Source organism: Sceloporus occidentalis, unplaced genomic scaffold (assembly GCF_023333645.1).
Source record: "Sceloporus occidentalis isolate IW3139 unplaced genomic scaffold, rSceOcc1.0.p SCAF_22, whole genome shotgun sequence".
In the NCBI taxonomy this organism is placed as follows: domain Eukaryota; kingdom Metazoa; phylum Chordata; class Lepidosauria; order Squamata; family Phrynosomatidae; genus Sceloporus; species Sceloporus occidentalis.
This window is the reverse complement of record NW_028317002.1, coordinates 14,474,407-14,499,290: the sequence shown is the minus strand read 5'-3', so window position 1 is coordinate 14,499,290 and position 24,884 is coordinate 14,474,407. Positions and strand designations below refer to the sequence as shown.

General features: G+C 39.8%; 2 protein-coding genes across 2 annotated transcripts; both read right to left on the bottom strand.

Annotated features, from left to right (window-relative positions):
- Nucleotides 1-2,577: 2,577 nt before the first annotated feature.
- LOC149301092 (gap junction beta-5 protein-like) lies at nucleotides 2,578-3,384 on the bottom strand. The gene has a single exon (XM_089484612.1). It carries the CDS (start codon nucleotides 3,382-3,384, stop codon nucleotides 2,578-2,580), a length of 807 nt encoding a protein of 268 aa, XP_089340738.1.
- Nucleotides 3,385-17,823: 14,439 nt separating this feature from the next.
- On the bottom strand, nucleotides 17,824-18,663 carry LOC149301091 (gap junction beta-5 protein-like). Its single transcript, XM_089484611.1, has one exon. The coding sequence runs from the start codon at nucleotides 18,661-18,663 to the stop codon at nucleotides 17,824-17,826; it is 840 nt and encodes a 279-aa protein (XP_089340737.1).
- Nucleotides 18,664-24,884: the final 6,221 nt, after the last annotated feature.

Here is a 24,884-nt window from a genome sequence, read left to right as displayed (position 1 = left end):
AGCACACTGCCATTGGACTCTGGTGCAATAGAAATGTGTTCTCTGGAGTGATGAGCCTTGCTCTACTACCTAGAAGTCTGATGGATGAATCCAGATTTGATGGATGACAAGAGAACGCTACCTACCAGAATTCATAGTGCCTAATTTAAAGTTTGGTGGAGGAGGGATAATGGTCTGGGACTGTTTTTCAGGGTTTGGGCAAGGCACTAAACAGTGGCGTCTCCAGCTTTCATATTTAGGGGGGGCACATGGGGGGCCAGGAACCAAAGTATGGGGGCCAATTATAAAACGGTACATATACACTATATATATATATATATATATATATATATATATATATATATATATATATATATATATATATATATACACACATAGATACACACACACGTTAGGCAGTTATTTCTCATTCTTTAATATTAGCCCCTGCTGATGACAATATATAGAAATATTACACCCTGCTTCTGATATATATTAATATTAACCCCTGCTGCGGATATATATTGATATTAGCCCCTGCTGCGGATATATACTTATATTATACCCTGCTGCCGATATACATAAAAATTATACCCTGCTGCCGATATATATTAATATTTGACCCTGCTACCAGTATATATTAATATTAGCCCCTACTGCCAATATATATTATTAGTCCCTGCAGCCAATATATATATAAACTTAGCCCCTGCAGACAATATATATTAATATTAGCCCCTGCTGCCGATATATATATAAATACTAGACCCTGTTGCCAATATGAATATAAATACTAGACCCTGCTGCCAATTAATATTAATATTAGCCCCTGCTGCCAATATATGTTAATATCTCCCTCTCCCTCCCAAACTATCCTAACTACCCCCTCTCCCTCCCAATCTATCCTAACTACCCCCTCTCCCTCCCAATCTATCCTAACTACCCCCTCTCCCTCCCAATCTATCCTATCTACCCCCTCTCTCCCTCCCAATGTATCCCTATCTACCTCTTCTCACTTCCTATCTACCTCTTTTCACTCTCTAACCCCCTCCTAACTTTCTACCCTCCCCCCCCCCTTTGAAGTTCACTTACCTTGGGCTTGTAGAAGTCCAGCGGCGGGATCGCGAGGTCTCTGTCTTCCTGGTTCTGCCGCAGTGTGCGCGGCTTCATTGCTGAGCGCCGGATATGACATCATATACCGGCGCTCGGCTTGAAATGCCGGCACTGCGACCAAGGCAGAGGCCTCGCGGTCGCGGAAAAGAGTGAGAGGCGCCGAACGGTCGATGAGAACTTATTCCTCAGCGACCGCTCGGCGCCTCTCTCTCTCTCCTCCGGATCTATTAAAAAAAAAAAAAAAAGACAGCGTTTCAATTGGGGGGGCACACCGGGGGGCACAGCATGATTTAGGGGGGGCCATGGCCCCCTCTGGCCCCCCCCTGCCGACGCCACTGGCACTAAAGTTCCAGGGACGGGTAACATTAAATATATAGCATACAGATACATTTTAAACAATTGTATGCTTTCAATTGTTTGCGGAAAGCCCTTTCCTGTCCCAGCAAGGTCCATAAACACATGGTTGTGGTGTGATGTCACATGGCTTAAGAGAAACATATAATTTGATGGCAGATTAGGACCACTTGTCCCATCTAGTGTGCATTTTACTCTGCTGTAAAGTCTCAAATCCAGGAACAATTAACAATTATAAAGAAAATACTAAAAAAGCTGTATTATAAAGAAATCAACACAGAGGGTCCACATGGTATAAATTACATTAGAAAATGCCAAGTGAGCAAATAAACTATAGTAGATAATGTAATGTATATAAAATAGCCTTTAATTACAGGTTTTTCATAATTAGCCGTTTCAAAAGGTTTATGTCTTATATGTACGTATTTATTTCTTGCAAAACATTGCTAATATATTTTCAAAATGATACATAAAAATAATTGCACCGCAACAAATAAATAAAACAAGTTTGTTATACTTTGAAACAGGATATATAAAGCTTCCAACATGGCATGTAAAAAATAGTTTTTATGTATTTAAAAATAATAGAAATCATAGCTTTATAAATGTGTGGCAGCAAGAATTGTTTGTTCCAATCTTTTTTTGAAAAATGTATACCTGTATTTTAAGTTATTCTACTAGTATTGTTGATAGCACATTTACTTTGTGATATCCTGTTTATATTTAAAATATGCAGGTCGGATTAGCAAGGTGAAGACTTTCTTGGAGTTTTACAAGGGTTTGGGTTATTGTAACAAAATAAAAATATTACATATGCTAATAAAATATTCAATATTGCCCTTAAAGGTTGAGCCTTTACCGAACTGGTTTTGACATTTCAGTGTTTTAAGTCATCCTTGCAATTACATTTGATATCCATTTTATGAGCACAACCTTTAAACTTTAAGGAAAATAAAATGACACTTGGGAAGCATGAAAGCAGAGAAATGTCACCCCAGAGGCAATTTAAACACTGCCAAATATGATTCTGCCTTGCGCATAGTCCATTTAAAAAAGAGATGAGGTTGTTATTTATAATCATTATTGTAATTTATGTTAGAAATATGTGGTCTTGACAGTCACTTGACTTCCTCAAGACAATTTAGTCTCCGGTGGTGTCACATGTATGCATGGATGCAGTCTGTCCATTTCCTCATTCATCTTATTGATGTTATGGAAGATCTCCTGACTTTGAAGATATACAATGACATTGTTGTCTTTCTCCTTGGCTGACATGTTTTTGTGGGTAAGGCACTCGTGACATCTCTTACACACCAAGTAGCCCATCTCGCACAAGTTGAGTAGGATGCAAACACCAGTAGTTACCACCATAAAGAGAGTGAAGAGATTTTTTTCAGTTGGTCTGGATATAAAGCAGTCAACAATATTTGGACAAGGGTCAATGGTGCACTTGACAACGTTTGGAAGAGTGTAATTCTCATAGATGTGATGAAAGACATAAAGGAATATAGAATCCACCAAGGCTTTTGCTAGGAGACTGATGAGATAAGTCCACCACAAACCTCCTCTCTTCTTTCCTGTATCCACATACAGTCTTCCACAGTTCTCTCCCAACTTCTCCCTGTATTTTCTTTCCTTGTCCTCCCGATAGGCAACATGCATTATTACAAGGAGAGATGGACAGGTGACTAAAATAAGTTGAAGAGCCCACAGTCGAATATGTGAGACAGGGAAATAGTGATCATAGCAAACATTTGTACATCCTGGTTGCTTGGTGTTGCAGTCAAAGTCCCCTTGCTCATCACTCCATACTCGCTCTGCTGCCACCACATAAACTAAAAGTCGAAATATGAAGACAACAGATAACCAGATACGGCCGAATGCAGTGGAGAACTTGCTAACTCCGCTGAGCAAACCTTGGAATATTCCCCAGTTCATTCTGTACATAATAAAGATGAATACATAAGTATGAGTCATTAATATATGTGATATTAAGGTCAAAACAGACATTACACATATTCTAATATTAGAAAAATGCCCTGGTAGCCTTGTTTTTGTAATGGTGTTGCTGTTTTTAAGATCATCTCATATGGGTAAATTAAAAGGTAAGGTGAAGATAAAAACAACAAAAAAATTATTTAAAGATACCACTTATAATTATCTCTACATTCTCTATAAAGTAACGTCGTACTTTTCTGTCCCAAACATTATAGTTTGCAGGGCAAATCTTCCTACTGAGGTGAAGCAACATATTATGTAATATTATATCCCGGGGAGTAAACTGACGGCTCTCTAAATATTACATACATTATCTTTAAGGGATTAAGCCAAATATCTACAAACAATATAAATAGGTGGCTAATTTAAACTACAAGCTGTATGTAGTGTTAATATTTTTAATGGATTGTTTTTCAGGTCTGATCTGAGTACCCTAAAAAATCCTTGTTCAGAATTCTCATTTGTATTGTGTTTTTGAGCACACTATTCCAATATAGTAAATGTCTGATGATTGTGAAGTAAGACTAGAGACACAATATCCTAAATATTTAATCACAAAGAAACTATGATGGAACAGCAGTTAATGTTTTTTATACTTAGCGATATCCACTATGGAATGTGTGGTATATAACTTACCAACACTTTGTATTGGTCTTTTTTGAAAGAGGCTTGTGTGAAGGTAATATTTGGTCAATATGGTTAATATCTTGCAGTATAAACTGCAAGGCATGGCCCCAGGAAGACTCCATGTGTGATTTGGTAAGTAAATCCTTAACAGGTGACAAAATCCATTGTAAAAAAAATATTGGTCTATATCAGGGGCGTCCAACATGCCGCCCGCAGGCCAAACGTTGCCCGCCAAACCTTGAGGTGCGGCCCGCATGAGATCTGCAGCCAGGGCAACCGTGATCACAATGGCCCTGCTGCTTACCTGTGGGAGGGTCTTTTGTTACTTCACAGTGAGAGGAAAAGTAAAGGTTTTGTGTAATTTTCTTTATTTTAATCTGCATATTTTATTAAAGGCCATATTTTCTCTCAGTGAAAAATGAGTGCGGCCCACATTTCTGATGAAGTGGCCCACTGCAGAAAAAAACTTGGACACCCCTGGTCTATAGGATTTGAGTCAATTCAAGCCCTTTGATAGTGTTATTTCTAAACACTGTATTACATAATCATTGAGAAAGAAGGTATTGAGAATCACATGAGAATTATGTACTTTATTAACAAAATAAGAGTTCTTAAAAATGTATGTATGTATGTATGTATATGTATGTATATATACTCTTAGATCATGTAATGTCCTATGTATCATACAGAGTTAGAAAATATAGAAGCAATTATGAAGCAATCAGCAGAAACTTGCCAATTAACGAAAAATGATCAATTTTAGATTTGCCACTTGAATTATTTAATTGCACCAGATTGGACTATATTATAAAATAATTATATAAACGGTGGCTAAACCTGTACTAGAGATTAACTCCTGTTTATCCGATTTACCCATGACAGTATAGGTATGATATTCTAATTCTAGAACAAAACAAAGGCTAAAGTTAACCCACCAAAAAGTGAGAGATAGAAACATGATGGTGTGGTCAAGCATCGAACACAAAAATGTTACCTCACAACTCACGCGTATCTCTGATGTAGTAGCTATGAAGATGACACTGGGCCTCAGAGTCCAGAAAGATATTTCCATGAAACTTTGTCAGCTGCGGTACATTTCAATATTGTTTTTAGCGACAAAAAGCAGCTGAAAAAAAGAATAAGAGAATGTATTTTTACACAGAAAGGCTTTCTCTGCTTGCTTTGGGAAGGAAACCGGATCTGTCTGTTTCTTAGCCAATCACTGCAAAAGACAGATAAAGGTGTGTGCTGAAATTCCATTGTATGCTAGAACATTAACTCTTTATTACAGAGCAAAGGAAAAAGAACCACATGCGTATGATGTGTAACCAAAAGGTTAAAAAAACAATTCCACTGGGAAAAATATTTTCTTTCAGTGTGGCATTCAGTAAAGAAGCAAAACATTCTATAAAAGTATGTTTGCTTTGTTTTTCATTACATTATGCTTCATTTATGTGATAACAATAGTTATACAATTGTAGGTTATGACATGGCATTTTATGCCAGCCGCCTGATGCCACACCTGTTTTTCACTGTAGATTTTACAAAGTAGCTAGTGCTTATAAAACTAACCAATTTGCCAGTATGGTCTTCCCTTAAAACATACCACTAAAGTATAGGTTTTGGAGATCAAACCACATTCCCTTAATCATTGTCTTCCTTTTTTTTCTCTTAGTGATCTTTTACAGCTGCCTTCAACACAATACAACATAAATTGGCCACTTAGAGGTGAGGATGAAAAAGATTTGTAAAGTAAGGCTAAATGATACAATCACAAGCAACCTCATTTATTAGTCTGTATATACTGTATATTTTACATGTATTCCATTTTATACTATCTAGTATTTATTACACATTCCTGCCCATATAAACACATATATATACACTGCCCTCACACACGCCTGCCCATATACACAAACACACATATACACTTCCCTTACACAGACCTGCCCATATACACGCTTCCCTTATACACGCTTCCCTTATACACGCCTGCCCATATCTACACATATATACTCCCCTTACACATGCCTGCCCATATACACACATTTACACTGTCCTTACACACGTCTGCTTATATATACACATATATACTGCCCATATACGCACGTCTACCAATACACACACATACACTGCCTTTACACATTCCTGCCCGTATATACACATATACACTGCCCTTACACATGCCTGGCCATATATACACATATATACTGCTCTTACACACATCTGCCCATATATACACATATATACTGCCTATATACGCATGTCTACCAATACGCACACATATACACATACACTCCCCTTACACACGCCTGCCCGTATACACACATATACACTGCCCTTACACATGCCTGCCTATATATACACATATACACTGGCCTTACACACGCCTGCCCATATATCTACATGTACACTACTCTTACACATCTCTACACATATACACTGCCCAAATACACATGCCTGCCAATACGCACACATATACACATACACTGCCCTTACACACACCTGCCCATACAATCACATATACACTGCCCATATACATGCCTGCTCATATACATACACATACACTGACCTTACACATGTCTTCCCATACCCACACATATATTACACACTTACACACCTCTGCACATACAGTACATACACATATACATTTACACTGCCTGTCCACATGCCTGCCCATAAACACATATAAACACTGCCCTTACACATGACTACCCATATTCACATATACACTGCCCTTACACATCCATCCCCATATATACTGCCTTTACACACACCTGCATATATATACACACGTATATACTGACCTTACATATACCTGCCTATACACACATATATACACTGCCCTTACACATGCCTGCCCATATATACATATACACTGCCCATATATACAGACATATACACTGCCCATACACAAATATATACACTGCCTTTACAGACGCAGGTTGGTCCCTGTGTCTCATATTCCCGAGGTTTAAATCTATTAAATGAACACTCGCCTGTCACCATGGGTGGCCCATTGGCCATAGATAACAACAAGTGAGCCAATTCGCATTGTATGTGTTTACCCAGAATCACCTGTGTCCTGTGTCCTTAAAACAATCACACCTATATGGAGATACCAGTAAGTCCTTAACAGCTGTGCTGAGAAGCCAGTTAGGACATAATGGTACATGGAAGATCAGGCTTTCTGTTGGACCAGTTGTGTGTAATGATACTTGGCGTGAGCGCTGGTATGTTGTTACATAAGGAATATTCAGTTACATGATCAGATATTCCCTTTTGGTAGATGTCCACTGGAAGGTCACTGGAGGACAGGAGAGACCAATTGCTCCTTCTGCCTAGTGATCGTATGCATTGACATCAGCAATGCAAGTCAAGGGATACACTACTTCTACCACCAGCCTTTGTCAAAGTTTGTGATAGTAATTGTTTATTTGTAATTAAATCATTACCACAAACTTAAAATAACACCATTTCAAATAACCTGGGTTGTCACGTTTTCAAAAAATATATGGTTTGATAATGGTAAATTGAATTGGCTGGCTTCAAAGATCTCCCAAATAGGACATGTGTCCAGGATGACCAAATGTCAAAATTCCAAATGAAAAATAAGCACCAAATTAGCCCAAATGTGGACTTTCAGCCCCTTTAAGGGGGTCCTCACTAATGATTTTTAGGTCCAACAACCTGTGGGGTTTTTCCTTACATTTTCACTCCGGCCAATCAGCATTTACAAGGGGAAGGGACAAACATTAGATATCTAAGTGTACTGATGCAATTTTAACTTGTCAGTAGCAGCAGTTATAGACTGATGAGAGTTGAAATGTGAATCAATCGTTGCTCATCTAACATACTGCAAGTCAATTCAATGGTGTAGTGCAGAAAACTTACTGGGGTGGGATGGTGTGCAGAAGCTGTATTGTAGTGTATACTAGTTCACTATTTACATACAGGGACTGCATTATATATTTACCTCATTTATTTTAGGGTTGCTTTTAGAGGCAAAACCTCTAAAAACAATATAATACAAAACAATAACTAAAAACCCAGTGTGTTTTAGTGGTTCAAATACTGTTCCTGCGTAGAGTTTATTAAGACAGTTGCCTATTTATCCTACCCTCAAAACATCTAGTTTGTGGACAACACAAAAAATTATATTCATTGATACATTTCGGTGACAAAATCAGCCATGTGACTGTTTTAGCTGTTGATATGTTGATACTGTTCTTAAGTAGAGTTTATTAAGACAGTTGCCCATTTACTCTACCGGAAAACCATTTAGTTTGTGGACAACATAAAACAATTATCATTATAATCATTGATACAGTATCTCACAAAAGTGAGTACACTCCTCACATTTTTGTAAATATTTTATTATATCATTTCATTTGACAACACTGAAGAAATGACACTCAGCTACAATGTAGTGAGTGTACAGCCTGTATAACATTGTAAATTTGGTTTCCCCTCAAAATGCCTCAAAACACAGCCATTAATGTCTAAACCTTGGCAACAAAAGTGAGTACACATTGGGCCCAATTAGCCATTTTCCCTTCCTGGTGTCATGTGACTTGTTAGTGTTACAAGGTCTCAGATGTGAATTTGGATCTGAAAAAATAGAAAATAATTGCTCTACATAAAGATGGTGTAACGGCCGGGAACGGTCAGGATCAGTAACTGAGGATCCACAGTGCAGAACCCAGACACGAACCAGAACAGGCGTCTGGGACACGGGTATAGCAGTCCACAAACGAAGCCGAGGTCAAGGATTGGAGAAGTCAGGATAGCCGTGAGATGTAGCCGAGGTCAAGGATTGGTGAAGTCAGGATAGCCGTGAGAAGCACGAGCAGAGCCCAGAGAACAAGCAATGAATCTCTTTGACAGGCAGCCAGTGGACAGCTAAGGAGCCCTAAAATAGGCCCCAGGCAGATAACCCTGCCCCAAGCCAAGTGCACAAATAGATGGAGAAATGGCCTGCACATGTGTATACTGCCACAGGAGTAAATGGTCGGCTATCATTGGAGTGGCCTGCGCATGCGCAGGGTCCGACGGCATCTGCGGGAGGTTGCTAATGTGTTCCTCTATACGGGTATGCAATGGATGAGTGGTTCTACCTATATAACACTTATTACATGGACATTTTATAAGGTATATGACATTACTTGAATAACATGTAATTAAGTTGTGTAAAATAGACCAGTGCCTTTTAAAAATATTTTTGACACGGTGACTATTAAAACTAAAATTACATATAAAATGAATCTGTTTGTTAAAATCCTGTGTGTGAGTTTGAATATTACTGTGTATTAAATTTTGTCTGTCTCTTTTGGCTGCTTCTTCCCAAGCTTTAGTTAAAAGATCTCCATCATGGCAAATTCGGATTTGGGGATGTTCGAAATCCACAGGGAGAAATGACAGCTTTTTTGCTCAATGTAGCTGTTGACGTCCACCTTTTTAGTTCTAGTTTTTAATTGATCATTTCCAACTTAAGTATCCATGTCTAAAAAATGTACTTGATTGCGGCTATATGTTGAGGTGAGTATTATTCCCCAAGTATTTGAATTGAGATACTTTAAAAAAGTTAAAATATTTTCCTCTGTACCTCTCCAAATAAAAAATATATCATCAATATATAAATTAGCGTAGCTGGGGGCAAACCTAGTGCCCATCGCAGTGCCGCATAATTGTAAATAAAAGCTGTCACCGAACCAAAAGTAGTTATTATTCAAAATCTTTTTGTGTATCACTAAACTTCCCAGAATTGGTTAAAAAATTATCAGCGGCCTCACATCCTTTATCATTAAATTAATTATTGTATAAAGTGATTTGACATCTGCTGTGACTAAGAAAGATGTGGGATATTCTTGCCAATACCTCTTCTAATGTTCTAAGGATGCTTGTGGTATCTTTAAGGTAACTAAAACAATTTTTAACAATCGGTTGTAGAAACCTATCTTCAGATAATTTACAAGATAGGGACTCAATGCCAGAGACTATGGGTCTACCAGGGGGCTTCGTAGGATGTTTATGAATTTTTGGGAGGTAGTATAAAACTGTTTGCTGAAGACAAGCAGACTAAGGACATGGATAACTGGAACATGGTCCTGTGGTCTGATGAGACCAAGATAGACATATTTGGTTCAGATGGTGTCAAGCGTGTGTGGTGGCAACCCGGTGAGGAGTACAAAAACAGGTGTCACTTGCCTACAGTCAAGCATGGTGGTGGGAGTGTCATGGTTTGGGCCTGCTTGAATGCCGCCAGCACTGGGGAGCTACAGTTCATTGAGGGAACTATGAATGCCAACATGTACTGTGACATACTGAAACAGAGCATGATCCCCTCCCTTTGGAGACTGGGCGGCAGGGCAGTATTCCAACATTATAACGACCCCAAACACACCTCCAAGACCACCACTACCTTGCTAAAGAAGTGTAAGGGCCTAAGGTCAGTTCCCATGTTTGGCTGTAATCCATTCCTGGATTTTCCATATGCTCTCTTCTGTGCTTCTGATTCCTTGATCCCTGTTCTGCTCTTTGCTTCAGCTCTCTTTCCTTTATAAGGTGTGCCCCACTCGTTTGTTATGTTTGAAGCAGTCTGCAGTCTAAAGGTATGTTCTTCTCTATTCTGTGTATATTTAATGTTTAGTTTTAGCTTATTAGTGATTCAGTAGACAGGGTTTAGCACTAGGACCCACAGAATATTAAAGTACTTTGGCGTAGTGGTGGGCTAAGCATACTATGGCCATATGATGTGACGGAATCTCCAATTGTTATCTTATAGTCCTAGGCTAGTTCCTGTATTCATGTGTGTATGTCTCTTATGTACCTTTGCCCTCTTTTCCCTGAATCATCTGAGGATTTCAGTTCCTCTTTCCTCTCCCCATGTTCCAGTTTAAGATATCCTTGCTTAAAGGAGAAGCGTCTGAGGATTCCGGCTCCTTACTCCATCCCCTGTGTTCCTTGCCTTGTTCCCTGTCCTCTGTTGTGTCCTGTACATGTATGTCTTGTCTGGTTATATTTCTTGCTTGGTCTCCCATTCCCTGTTCCTTGCTTAGTCCGCATTTGCTCGCTCTGTCCCATTTGCTTGCTATGTTTCTGCTTTTACTCTGCTTAGCTTCCCTACTCCCAGCCTGCAGCATCCTGCACATTATTCTAGTGCTATGCCTGATGCCTGCTCCAGGGTGCCTGCAGGATATCACCAAGTTTTGCTTTGTTCAGTACAACATCAGCTGCTATGTCCGAGCCCTGGTATGTGGCTTCACAACCCTAGGTGCTCAACACCCTGGAGAGTGCATTCGCTCTCCACCAGGCCCTGTCCAACTCCGCTACTGCGCAATAACTCCTGGTTATTGCACAAGGTCTCTAACAACCACCAGCTACATGATGTCATCATGGAGGAGTGGAAGAGGCCTCCAGTGGCAACCTGTGAAACTCTGGTGAACTCCATGCCCAAGAGGGTTAAGACAGTGCTGGAAAATAATGGTGACCACACTAAATATTGACACTTTGGGCCCAATTTGGACATTTCCACAAGGGGTGTACTCACTTTTGTTGCCAAGGTTCAGACATTGATGGCTGTGTGTTGAGTTATTTTGAGGGGACAGCACATTTACACTGTTATACAGGCTGTACACTCACTACTTTAAATTGTAGCAGAGTGTCATTTCTTCAGTCTTGTCATGAAAAGATATAATAAAATATTTACAAAGATGTGAGGGGTGTACTCACTTTTGTGAGATACTGTAAATATTGGTGACAAAAGTAGCCATTGGACTGTGAAATTCCTGCATATCGTTGGAAATATCCATAAGAAGGAAAGATTCCAATTTCTGTTGGTTGGCACAACTTGCTACAAGTGTGCATAAAAGCAGTTGATTGTAGTAAAGAGTATTCCTTTTCCCAGGTTTTGAGAATAGTGAATCTGTGGTATGGATTACAGGAATATAGGGTACAATTTTGGGACGAACACATTTTTTATGGATGAAGAATGATGATTTAGCAGAAAAATCTATACTTCACAACCACACAAGAATGAAGGAATATCCATGCAAGCATGTGTGATTTATTAGATTGAGCTGGTGATGGCTGCAGCTTTCTGTACTCTCCCTGGTCTCCATCTTCTTGATGATGACTTTGCTCCATGAACATAATTCACAGTGATTGGCTTCTTCAGCATGTAACAATCATCTTTCTATTCACTCTATTTAAAGTCCTACGAAAAACAGGACCCAAAGTCCACCAAAGTATAAACAGACCAAAAACATATGTACAGGGTCACAAGAACCAAAAGTAATGATAAAATGTTATACAATCTCAATAAGTGTTTTATTAAAACAACAAGAACTCATAATAGCAAAACTATATGTATAAAAACCAAACAAGAAGTTGTGTTATGTAGTACAATGGTTCATGTAAAAAAGAAAAAGAAATATGCATAAAACATAATAGTACATAACCTAAACAAAATAGTTATTAAAGAGACAAACTAGTTTAACAAAAAGTATAAAAGATTAATAATACTAAATCATATATAAGAGGATTCTCTAACATTTGGGACACACAATTAAATAGAATAAAACAAATAGAGTGAATGTTTCATTTAACATTATTTACAGTGATATATACTCAACCACAAATTAAAAAAGGAAATTAAAATCAAAATAAAGAGAACAAAAAGAATAAAATGCTCCAAAGCATTTCAAGGAAATGACAAAGTTCAAAATCTTTATTAAGACCTTGGGAGATGAAAACATCCAAAATAAAGATACATTTAATTTCTCTCCTCCCTCGTTTAACCATTACATTCTCAACCCTCCAATGTGCCTTAGGTTTCTGAGCTGGGTAAGATCCCCTATTGATGTAATAAGTACCTGTTTGAACATGGATGTTAAAGACGTTTGCTAGTGTGACACATATTTATCATTATCTCACATCACTAGCTTATGTATTATGTATTATGTTATAAACAAAGGTAATGGTGGTGCATAAAATAAGGACTCACTCTGTATAGGGTTAAAAGAATATTCCTTATACAGGGTGAGTCCTTATTTTACGCTCCACTAACAGATGGTGGGTCGCACCACCATTACCTTTGTTTATACCATTGTTTTTGTGGGATAGTGGGATTCCCATAGAGCAGACCTGGGCAAAGCACGGCCCGCGGGCCACATCCGGCCCGCTGAATAGCTCGGACCGGCCCGCAAAGAGTGTCCTGGTGACTCACCAATGAGTCCGGTGTCCCCCCCCGCCCCGGTCACTTACCTTAAACTCCTGTGTTGGAAGCGTTTGTCTCGGGTGCCGGCGCTTTACGCTGGGCGCCGGCATATGACGTCAGACGCCGGCGTTCAGCAGTGAAGCGCCGGCACCCGAGACAAACGCCTCACGCTTCCAACACAGGAGTTTAAGGTAAGTGACCGGGGCGGGGGGGGAGATCCTGAGAAGGGGGGGTTAGGGAGTTAGAGGGGAGATACTGAGAAGGGGGGGTTAGGGAGTTAGAGGGGAGATACTGAGAAGGGGGGTTAGGGAGGGAGGTCTTACTGTGTGTGTGTGTCTTACTGTGTTTGTGTGTGTCTTACTGTGTGTGTGTATCTTACTGTGTGTGTCTCACTGTGTCTGTGTGTGTCTTACTGTGTCTGTGTGTGTCTCACTGTGTCTGTGTGTGTCTTACTGTGTCTGTGTGTGTCTCACTGTGTCTGTGTGTGTCTCACTGTGTCTGTGTGTGTCTTACTGTGTCTGTGTGTGTCTTACTGTGTCTGTGTGTGTCTCACTGTGTCTGTGTGTGTCTTACTGTGTCTGTGTGTGTCTCACTGTGTCTGTGTGTGTCTTACTGTGTCTGTGTGTGTCTTACTGTGTCTGTGTGTGTCTTACTGTGTCTGTGTGTGTCTTACTGCGTGTGTCTTACTGTGTTCATAGCTTATTCAGTTATTGTAATAAATATTTTAGCCCATTTTTTAGCTCAAAATATTTTTTCCTTTTTTTTCTCCTCTAAAATCTAGGTGCGTCTTATCAGCAGGTGCGTCTTATAGAGCGAAAAATACGGTATGCACTCCGAAGCCTTGTTCATTTTGTTCACTTCTGTGCTGTGCTAATAGTTATTCAGGCCTTACTTATTCAAGCACCTCTACCAATGACGTAGGCTTGAATAACTTTATTAAACAGCACATAAGTTAACAAAATGGACAAGGCTTCGGAGTTTGTAGTTTGTAGAGGTCTGGCCCTCTAAAACCATTCCAATTTCTCATGTGGCCCCATGGGAAAATTAATTGCCCACCCCTGCCATAGAGTGTTGTAGCTTGTGTATGCTTTTACCTATTGCTTTTACTTTTATATGTATTATGTTCCTTTATTTATAACTAAGTTCATATCCTGTTTAAGATTGGAAACTTAAATTGTCTCTAAAAGTCTACCTTTTTTCTCAGTTTATGTGGATTGCTACCTTTTAATAAAATACTCTAAATACCTGGTACTATATATTTTTGAAACCATGTTGCTTTTCTAACACTGTTTAATTTGTCATGAGGATCACTTGAAACAATACGTGCACCTATGGATTTGACTTCAATTAAAATACTTAAAGACTCTAACCAGCATGCAAACCCTAGTTCAATTAGTAGTCCTACAGACATTCAGACTAGAAACATAGAAAGTGACAGCAGATAAGAACCAGTAGGCCCATCCAGTCTGCCCAACCTCTGAGTACTTTCCTTTAGTACCTGCCCTTATCCTATATCTAGCTTGGCCTTATGCCTATCCCATGCTGTCTTAAATGCCTTTACTGTATTAACATCTACCACTTCTGCTGGAAGGCTATTCCATGCGTCCACTACCCTTTCCATGAAGTAATGTTTTCTGATGTTACCATTAAACCTTTGCCCCTCTAGCTTATGACTATGTCTTCTTGTTGTGGTAGTATTTCTCCTTTTAAATAAACTCTCTTCCTTTATCTTGTTGATTCTCTTTAAGTATTTAAATATGTCTGTCATATCCCCCCTGTCACGTCTTTCTTCCAGGCTATATAGGTTAAGATCCTTTAACCTGTCCTGGTAAGGTCTATCCTGTAATCCATAAATCATTTTAGTAGTCCTTCTCTGAACTTTCTCCAACATATCTATATCCTTCTGGAGATATGGTCTCCAGTACTGTATACAATACTCCAAGTGAGGTCTCACCAGTGACCTGTACAACGGCATGAGATACAACCAAGCATTCTGCTAGCATTACCTGCTGCTCTACTGCATTGTCTACCTACCTTTAAATTCTCAGAAATAATTACCCCTAAATCCCTTTCCTCGCACATTGAGGTTAGGACAGTATCAAATATTCTATACTCTGCCCTAGATCAGGGGTGTCCAAGTTTTTTCTGCAGTGGGCCACTTCATCAGAATTTTATACGTGCAAGGGCCGCACTCATTTTTCACTGTGAGAAAATATGGCCTTTAATAAGATATGCAGATTCAAATAAAGTAAATGACACTAAACCTTTACTTTTCCTCTCACTGATTTCTGGGCCTAGAAAGTGTTGTGACTACAAATTCAGGATTCTGGATAAGTAAAAATGAAATAGTTCTATTTATCCTAGGGATACACCGAAATGAAAACTCTGGACCAAAACCGAATATTCAGGGTTCGCTTCTCCGAAACCGAAAATGACCCCCCACCTTTAAAAATAATAAAAAATCTCACATTTTTAATAAAAGTAAGTTACACACCAAAATTGTACAAAACATTTAATAACAATGTTAATATATATATATATATATTATGATTGTTAACAGCAATCTCAGGAATACCCAGATTCCAGCATGTACTGGTTGGCTGGGCATGATAGGAGTGTGATTGCGGTCAACAATCATATATAAATTAATATTGTTATTGTATTTTTTGTCCAATTTTGGTGTGTTAACCACACGTTTATTAAAAGTAAGTAACACACCACAATTGGACAAAAAAATTAAACAATATGACTTGGCATGATAGGAGTGTGTTTGCTAACAGCAATCACACTCCTTTTATACCCAAGCAACCAGTAAATGCTGGAACCTAGGCATGATGGGACTGTGATTGCTGTTAGCAATCACACTCCTATCATGCCAAGTCAGCCAGTACATGCTGGTACAGGGTGGCTGTAAGTGATGTGCAGACCCCATACTGCTGGCAGCATCAATACACAAGGGGGGCAGCTAGCCAGGTTTCAGCATGTACTGGCTGACTTGGCATGATAGGAGTGTGATTGCTAACAGCAATCACAGTCCCATCATGCCTAGGTTCCAGCACTTACACATCCATGCTATCACACACACACACACACTCATTCATTCATTCACTCATTCATTCACAGATTAATTCCCTCAATCACGCATACTCAAACACCCTCCCCACCCCCTTACCTGCACTGCAGCTCTCTGGATGCCTCTCACAGGCTTCAGCAGGGGGCGCGGCTTCCCTCTGCGTTCTCTTGTACTGCACAGAGGAAGCAGGACTGGAGCAGAGTCATGTGATGTCACGTGAACTCTGCTGGGTTCCGATTCCTCTGTGCAGCAGTACAAAGGACCCTCCCACAGGTAAGTAGCAGGGCTCTTGTGATCCGGGTTGCCCTGGCTGCCGATCTCACGCGGGCTGCACCTCGAGGGCCGCATGTTGGACGCCCCTGCCCTAGATGCATTACTTTGCATTTATCCACATTAAGTGCCAGTTGCCACAGCTCTGACCATTTTTCCAGTTTACCTAAATCATTTGCCATTTGGCTTCTTCCTCCAGGAACATCAACCCTGTTGCAAATTTTTGTGTCGTCAGCAAATAGACATACCTTTCCATCAAGACCATCTGCAATATCACTAATAAAAATATTAAAGTGAATGGGTCCAAGTACAGATCCCTGAGGTATCCCACTGGTTACAAGACCTTGTTCTGAATATACGCCATTGACTACAACCCTCAGCCACTCAGCCACTGCCTAATCCATTCAACAACATTGGGATCTAAACCCAGAGATTGCAGTTTATTTATAAGTCTTCTATGTGGCACACTGTCAAAGGCCTTACTGAAATCCAGATACACAATGTCTACTGCACCACCTTGATCAATTACTTTAGTCACCCAATCAAAAAAATCAATAAGATTTGTTTGGCATGATCTTCCTGAGGTAAACCGATGTAGTTTTTGATCTTGAAACCCATGTGACTTCAGATGTTCAACAATCCTTTCCTTTAACATTGTTTCCATTAATTTCCCTACTACAGATGTAAGACTAACTGGCCTGTAGTTGCCCGACTCCTCCCTACTGCCTTTTTTGTAAATGGGCACAACATTCGCTACTTTCCAATCCCCTGGGACAACTCCCGTTACCAATGATTCGTTAAATAAATCAGTCAACGGTTTTGCTAGTACACCCCCAAGCTCTTTTAATAACTTGGGGTGTATCCCATCAGACCCCATTGACTTATTTGTCTTTACCTTAGACAACTGAAGTAGAACCTCTGCCTCAATATGACTAGTCTGCCAAAAATCTACAAGACCACATAAGTCTTTAAGGAAAACCCAAGTTTAAATTGAAATCACGCACGGTATTAGTATACAATATGTTTCTTTCTCTGAAAATTTGTTGTGTTGCCATCCTTGGGGATTTATTTCGGATTTCCTAAAATGTTACTTGGGATTGACTTGTGAATGGCATAAGAACATATTTGAAATGAATTTGCATTAAATATTTACAGTCAGGTGTGTTTCTCTGACACAACAGCAATGGAAATGTCACTCATCATTTTTATCTTTTGTCTTCTTGCAAGATGTAGTGCTAACTTTGGTGGTCAACGTCTTACAGTCTACTTCATTATGAGTATCTCCTGCTCTTTTGGAATCTTTATTTTCCCTGTGAACAGAGCAACTAGTGAGAGCTGTTGTTTCAATTCTTTCGTGAAAACTTTTCTGTTTACTTCCATCGATGTTTTCTTTGCACTTTTTCCCAATAAGGTAGGTTGCTTCCACTAAGTTCAAAATTATGCAGATTGCAGAAGTCACAATAATAAAAAGGGTGAAGATGTTTTTTTCAGAAGGCCTAGATATAAAACAGTCCACAATGTTAGGACAAGGGGCAAGAGGACATTTCACCAATCTAGGCAGGAAAAAGTTATCATACAGCCGATAAAAGACATATATAAATGTGCTGTCTACCGTAGCCTTGACCAAAAGACTAAGGAGGTATGTCCACCATAGTCCTCCTCTCTTTTTGCCAATATCCTTGTAAAGTCTATCACAGTTTTCCCCAAATTTCTCTTTACGCTTCCTCTCTCGATTTTCTCTGTAGGCAACATGCATAACAACCATCAGAGAAGGACATGTAACCAAGATGAGCTGCAGTGCCCAAAGTCGAATGTGAGAAACAGGGAAATAGTAGTCATAACAGACGTTGGTACATCCTGGCTGGCGAGTATTGCAGTCAAAATCTCTTTGGTCATCACCCCAGACACGAGTTGCTGACACTGCATATACCAGGACTCGAAAAATGAAGACAATGGAAAGCCAAAGTCTCCCAAATTCAGTGGAGTACTTATTAACTCCTGTCAGCAGGGCTTCATAGACACCCCAGTTCATTGCTGCTCTTTTTCATCCACCTAGGATTCTGCATGAAATATACATAAGAATTGATTAATTATTTCTATTACTATTTCAATGCAGATTATAAATAAGCTATGACTAAAGTCTGATAAGGTGCGCGAGGGAATAATTATGTTTAATTTATTTCTCTTTTTACCTTAATGATATACCTAAGGTCAGCACAAAACCATTAACTTCGGTACTGAATAAACAAATTATTTGTGTCGTGTCGGATGTATATCTCTAGCATTCATTGGAGGTAAACATGATATGGTGTCTGGAATGGTGAGGTGAGGCGAGACACCCTGGATTTTATAATCTACACACCTTCTCAAATGCCACTTGGATGATTAAATTTCAGGCATGCATTAACCCACATGAAATATGCATGCAGATTATGTTAACCCTATTTTCCTCTTGCACCAAAGGGGAGTTCAACAGTTTGTACCTCAGCCAGATATGTCAGATAATAATAAAATGATATTAGTGAAGGGGGAAAATATCTGTTCTTAATCGTATGTCCATTAGAGGGATGAATATAATGTAATCAAGATTATGCATGTGATATTAACGACAACATTGTTCAGCAATTGTAATAATCAGTTGCAAGTATAGATGCCCATGGCTCGCTGTCCAAAATGGCCCTTGTGTCTGCCTAAGTGGAGGAAGGAAGATGGAGAAAGGGAAAACTGGCATTTAAAGCATTCCATGGATTTTTTTCTCAAGAGTGCTTACTCTACTCTGATGTAGAGAGTTACTGAATTCTTGAAAATACTTAAAAGAAGAGACACTTTTTCAACCGATAGCATAAACTAGAGGTATAGTCCCACCATTTTCAACTGAACCAATCAAAGAAAAAAACAGCAAAAAATCAAATACATAATGGGATTTAATAGAACTGATCAGATTGAGCTGATTATACTTAAGCAAATATGCTCTGCTCTTATTTTGATATTGTATAAATTGTAGCCATAATAGTTAATACAGAATGTGTCATTTGTAGTATGAGCCCCAAACTGCCCCTTGGAATTTCAGGATTGCAAACAACTAGTGTTATACAGCTGATCTGACAAACCTAACATTGTTACACCAACTAGAACAATAGATTAGCTGCAGACCAGTGTTTTGGGCTTTTTCTACAGCACAGTTTCAGCATTTTGGTCTTCACATCTCCCCAAATTCTTATAAATGGCTCTTAAATTAGCACATTACATAGAACACAAACAAGCATTGATTGATCCACCTATGCTCATCTTAAAACACTGTGAAAATCCACCCAAGTTGAGTATTTCAACTTAGAACATAATAATTTCTAACTTTGTTGTCTGTAATTTTTGTGAGTGTTCTAATTGACAAAGAATTGATTTTGTTACATATGAAAGATTACCCCATATTTTAAAAAGTAAAACGTATTACCATAATACACTAGTGAATACAGAGATAATAAAACACAAAATAGCTCCATGTTAGACAATGGCTATGAGGAAGAGACTGCTATTAATTTTTATTTCTAGAGAATCCTGGCTTCCCGATTTTAGTTGCTAAACAAGTTCTTTTATTCTTTTGTATAATACATCATGTACCCAACCCCTTCAAAGATTGCATAGTTAAGTTGCTTTCCAGAGGTCCACGCTTCTGTAAAAAGAGCAAGTAGCTCAACAAATGTTGTCATTTTCAATTCTATTCTGAAATCGTATTTTCTCTTTTATAGGAGCAATACATCTTTAGACCTTACCTGCCAGGTGGACTTGGTTGTAAAAGTGAGATGGTTACTGCCAGCTTGATAAGACATCTTACTATGATTTGCTACAGACCAGAGGCATTTTCTATTCCATCCTGCCCTCCCAAGAATTTGTGAGATGTTGTTTAAGGTCTCAATAGCCTTTTAATGAACATGTAATTTACCTCTGGTTGGTGATCACTTGAGATGTGTTTGGCTGCGTGCTGCTGTTCCTGATTCCCGTCACAGTACATAACTCTCAGATGTCAGCCATACCTGTTTTGCTGTTTAAATTCTGACTCAAATGGTATGTCTGGGTGTGTCCTGTTCATTTAATGTGAAGAGAACAGTGAATGCTAAAATACATGTTACTACTGCCATCCACTTGCGAATCATCTCATATGTACACAATAATCTGTACATTTACAGTATGCCATTTTCCAAAGCAGACAAATGGACACAGATAAAAGCACTACAGGATTTTATTACTTTTATGTTAAAAAATCTTGCCATTATATTTTTGTTGATTTACAACCAGAAAACTCAAATCTTTGAACTAACACTTAATTTATTTTCACATACTTACAATGATACTCAAAATAGGGCCTCGTAAAACTTGAAGAGTCTTTCAGAATAATAAAGTAAAAATCCCACATACTCATGATAAATGTACAGCATTATGGCAAAATCTGCTTTCTATTTCTGCTTTGAAAGATTGCCAACTCATATTCTGTATTGCAGCATTATTTTTACTCAATGCTATTTTTATTTTTTGTTATGTAGGTCTACAAGGGAATTATCTTTCTTTAGCTGCTGACCTCATTCAAATTATTAGTATAAAACCATATTATTCTCTCTCTGCTTCCTGCTACTTACTAGAAACTTTCATTAGACCAGAAATGATACAAGTTATACTGCTGCCCTTCACAGTTGATTTTTACAATTTGTGAAAAAAACCATAAAACACTGACTCTAACGTGTACTTACATTATAATCTCTGAATTAGTTCTAGTTCTATTCTAGCTATAAACATGATTGTTCAAAGTCCTTTAAGGCTCCCTTAACAGAACATACCTTATTGTAGATTTGCCATTGAAGAAAAATACTACAAGTACAATCTATTGTAAGGAATTTGTGGGTCTCTTGCAAGAAACAGAAAAAGGTGGTGTTGTCTTCCATTAAAAAAGTATCAAGGAGGAACTTGGATTGGAAATCATCTACTGGTTCCTATTTCACCAGCTCTTCTTTTGTTGAGATCTTTGCTTGGAATTACATTTTGATGAACTTTGAGCTTTGTATATGTTACTGTAACAAGACTTTGGATTGAATCTATGCAGGGTAAAGCTGGTAATATTCCTTCAAGGGATCAAGTCCAGTGTTATCCTGTGTGTTATCCTGTCCAGCCAATTTGTAAGTGCTCCCCAAAGTCCTTTTCACTCTAGATCAGTGGTTCTCAACTCATGGGTCGCTAAGGGTCAGGGCCGGACTGGAGGCATACCGGGAAAATGTCACTTTCCTGGGACTGCCTTACACATTCTAGCGGCAATCCACGAGCCGCAGGCTATCAAGACTGCGGCCACAAAAATCAGGGCCATCAGGCAGCCTCCGGTCCGACATGTACTTTATTATTACTCCCCGACCGCAAAGCAAGTTGCTTGATTGCTTTGCGGTCGCTGTCTGCTCCTAGTGGGAGCTGAATAAATGTTTTCTCTGATTGCTCCTCCCCCTTCCTGCTGCTGTTTAAAAAGTGCATATATATATATATATATATATATATTGTGACGGTGTAAACCCCAGGGAGGTGCTTATTTTGGCATTTGGGTACAGGTGCTATCAAGGATGTAAATATGGATCCCTGGGGTGGAGCAATTGGAGAGCAGGGTGGGCCAATGCTCCATTCCCCCATTCTGTGGAAAATCCATGCCGCCTTTTCCAGGAGGCTAGAAGTCTGCAGGATCCAGTACAGGATTTTTGAGGCCGGCATCAGGCACAGGTGCTCAGCATTAAAAATCCCCGGAGCCTGATTCTCAGGGAGACTGTTGGGGGAAGAGGAAGTTCCCTGTGCTCCCAGGGCAAGGAGAGGCCCTGAAGAAGACAATCCCTGAGCCAAGTGAGGCAATACCTGCCTGGACATTTTGTGTGTTGTCTGGGGGAGGTTTTCCAGAGCCTGGCGTAGCTGGGTCTGGCTGGGAGGTTGAGGTAGTGGGTGATTAGGCTGGTCAGTCTGGACCAGCATAGTTCAGTTAGAGAGGGCTCCAATTGGGAGCTAGGTTTTCTTTTTATGATTTGGTTTTTTGGGGTTTAACCTCTTGACTGCTAACGACGGCATGGTGCCGTCGCTAGCAGTCCCAGTCAGGTGCTAATGACGGCACCATGCCGTCGCTAGCACTACCCTACCTTGATGGGGGTCTGTGGACCTCCATCACCACCTACCCCGGCGATCTGCCCCTCATATTGAAGGGTATCACCGGGACCACCCGATCCGGCCGGTGACGTCGGGCGTAATGACGCGATGACGTCACCGCGCAACTTTATTTCAAACTGACAATTGTCAGTTAAAGAGGTATGGGGGCATGCTGCTTAGATGCCTGTATCTCAGTGTGGAAGAGGGAGACCCCCTGCCTCCGCACAGCAGAGGCAGCCGCTGCCACGACGGGGGAGACCACTTACCTCCACGCTGCGTTCCCAGCAGCTGCACCCGGGAGACAGGTCCTCTTCTGGAGTCCGGACTCGTTCTTCTTCACGCCACCTAGTGGCGCCGGCAGTTACTACCTCGACTTATATGGGGAGATTACGAAATCGCCAAATACAAGATGGCCGCGCAAGAAGTGACGTAACGGCACTTTGAATATTTGGCGGGAAATCTCCAATTAGTGCCTAAACTCCTGTGCCTATTTAAGACACTTCCTAACTCAGAGACATTGCCTTCTGATGGTCGTGCCTATGTCGGTAGTACGCGTTCTTGTTGTTTACCTGTTATTTGACCTCGGCTTATTCCACGACTATCCTGCTCTCCGGTATCCTGACCTCCGCTATTCCCATGACTATCCTGCTCTCCAGTATCCTGACCTCGGCTATTCCCACGACATTCCTGCTCTCTGGTATCCTGACCGCTGCTCTCTGGACTATCCTTTGGGAGTCCTACCTGACTTCGGTGTTTCCTTGTACGCTGTGACGTGACAGATGTCTTTTGTGATAGTCTAATAAATTTAACTTTTAGCAATAAAATATTAGAAAAACACAGTCTACTGTTCTCAATTTCTGTTTATTTTAGACCGGTTACCTACTACAAATATTTAGCAGCACAGCTTTTGATATTAGAGTTTAGAAAAATAAAATTACAAACTAGTTTTTATTGAGTCGGAAGTGAAAAATTACACCTTTTTGGGTTTATTTTGTAAAACTAATGAGACATACACATATGAAAATGGTATATTTGGAATCTGCTGGGTGTGCTGAAAAAACCAATATATGGTTTGTATAGTTCAGGGGTGTCCAAGTTTTTTCTGCAGTGGGCCACTTCATCAGAATTGTATCCATGCGAGGGCTGCACTCATTTTTCACTGTGTGAAAATATGGCCTTTAATAAGATATGCAGATTAAAATAAAGTAAATGACACAAAACCTTTACTTTTCCTCTCACTGATTTCTGGGCCTAGAAAGTTTTGTGACTACAAATTCAGGATTCTGGATAAGTTAAAATGAAATAGTTCTATTTATTTTAGGGATACACCGAAATGAAAATTCTGGACCAAAACCGAAAATTCAGGGTTCACTTAGCCAAAACCGAAAATGACCCCCCCCCACATACTTTTAATAAAAGTAAGTTGCGCACCAAAATTGTACAAAAAATATATATATTATTATTGTTAACAGCAATCTCAGGCATACCCAGATTCCAGTATGTACTGGTTGGCTGGGCATTGTACCAGTAATTTTTGTCCAATTTTAGTGTGTAACCACACTTTTATTAAAAGTAACACACCACAATTGGACAAAAAAATCAACAATATGATTTGGCATGATAGGAGTGTGATTGCTAACAGCAAACACACTCTTTTCATACCCAGGCAACCAGTAAATGCTGGAACCTAGGCATGATGGGACTGTGATTGCTGTTAGCAGATTGCTGTTAGCTGTTAGCAATCACACTCCTATCATGCCAAGTCAGCCAGTACATGCTGGTACAGGGTGGCTGTAAGTGCCAACCCCATACTGCTGGCAACATCAATACACAAGGGGGGCAGCTAGCCAGGTTTCAGCATGTACTGTCTGACTTAGCATGATAGTTTCCAGCACTTACACATCCATGCTATCATACACACACTCATTCATTCATATACTCATTCATTCACACATTCATTCCCTCACAGGCATACTCATTCAAACAACCTCCCCCACCCCCTTACCTACTACAGCTCTCGATGCCGCTCACAGACTTCAGCAGGGGGCGCGGCCTCCCTCATTCTCCACACAGAGGAGGCAGGACTGGAGCAGA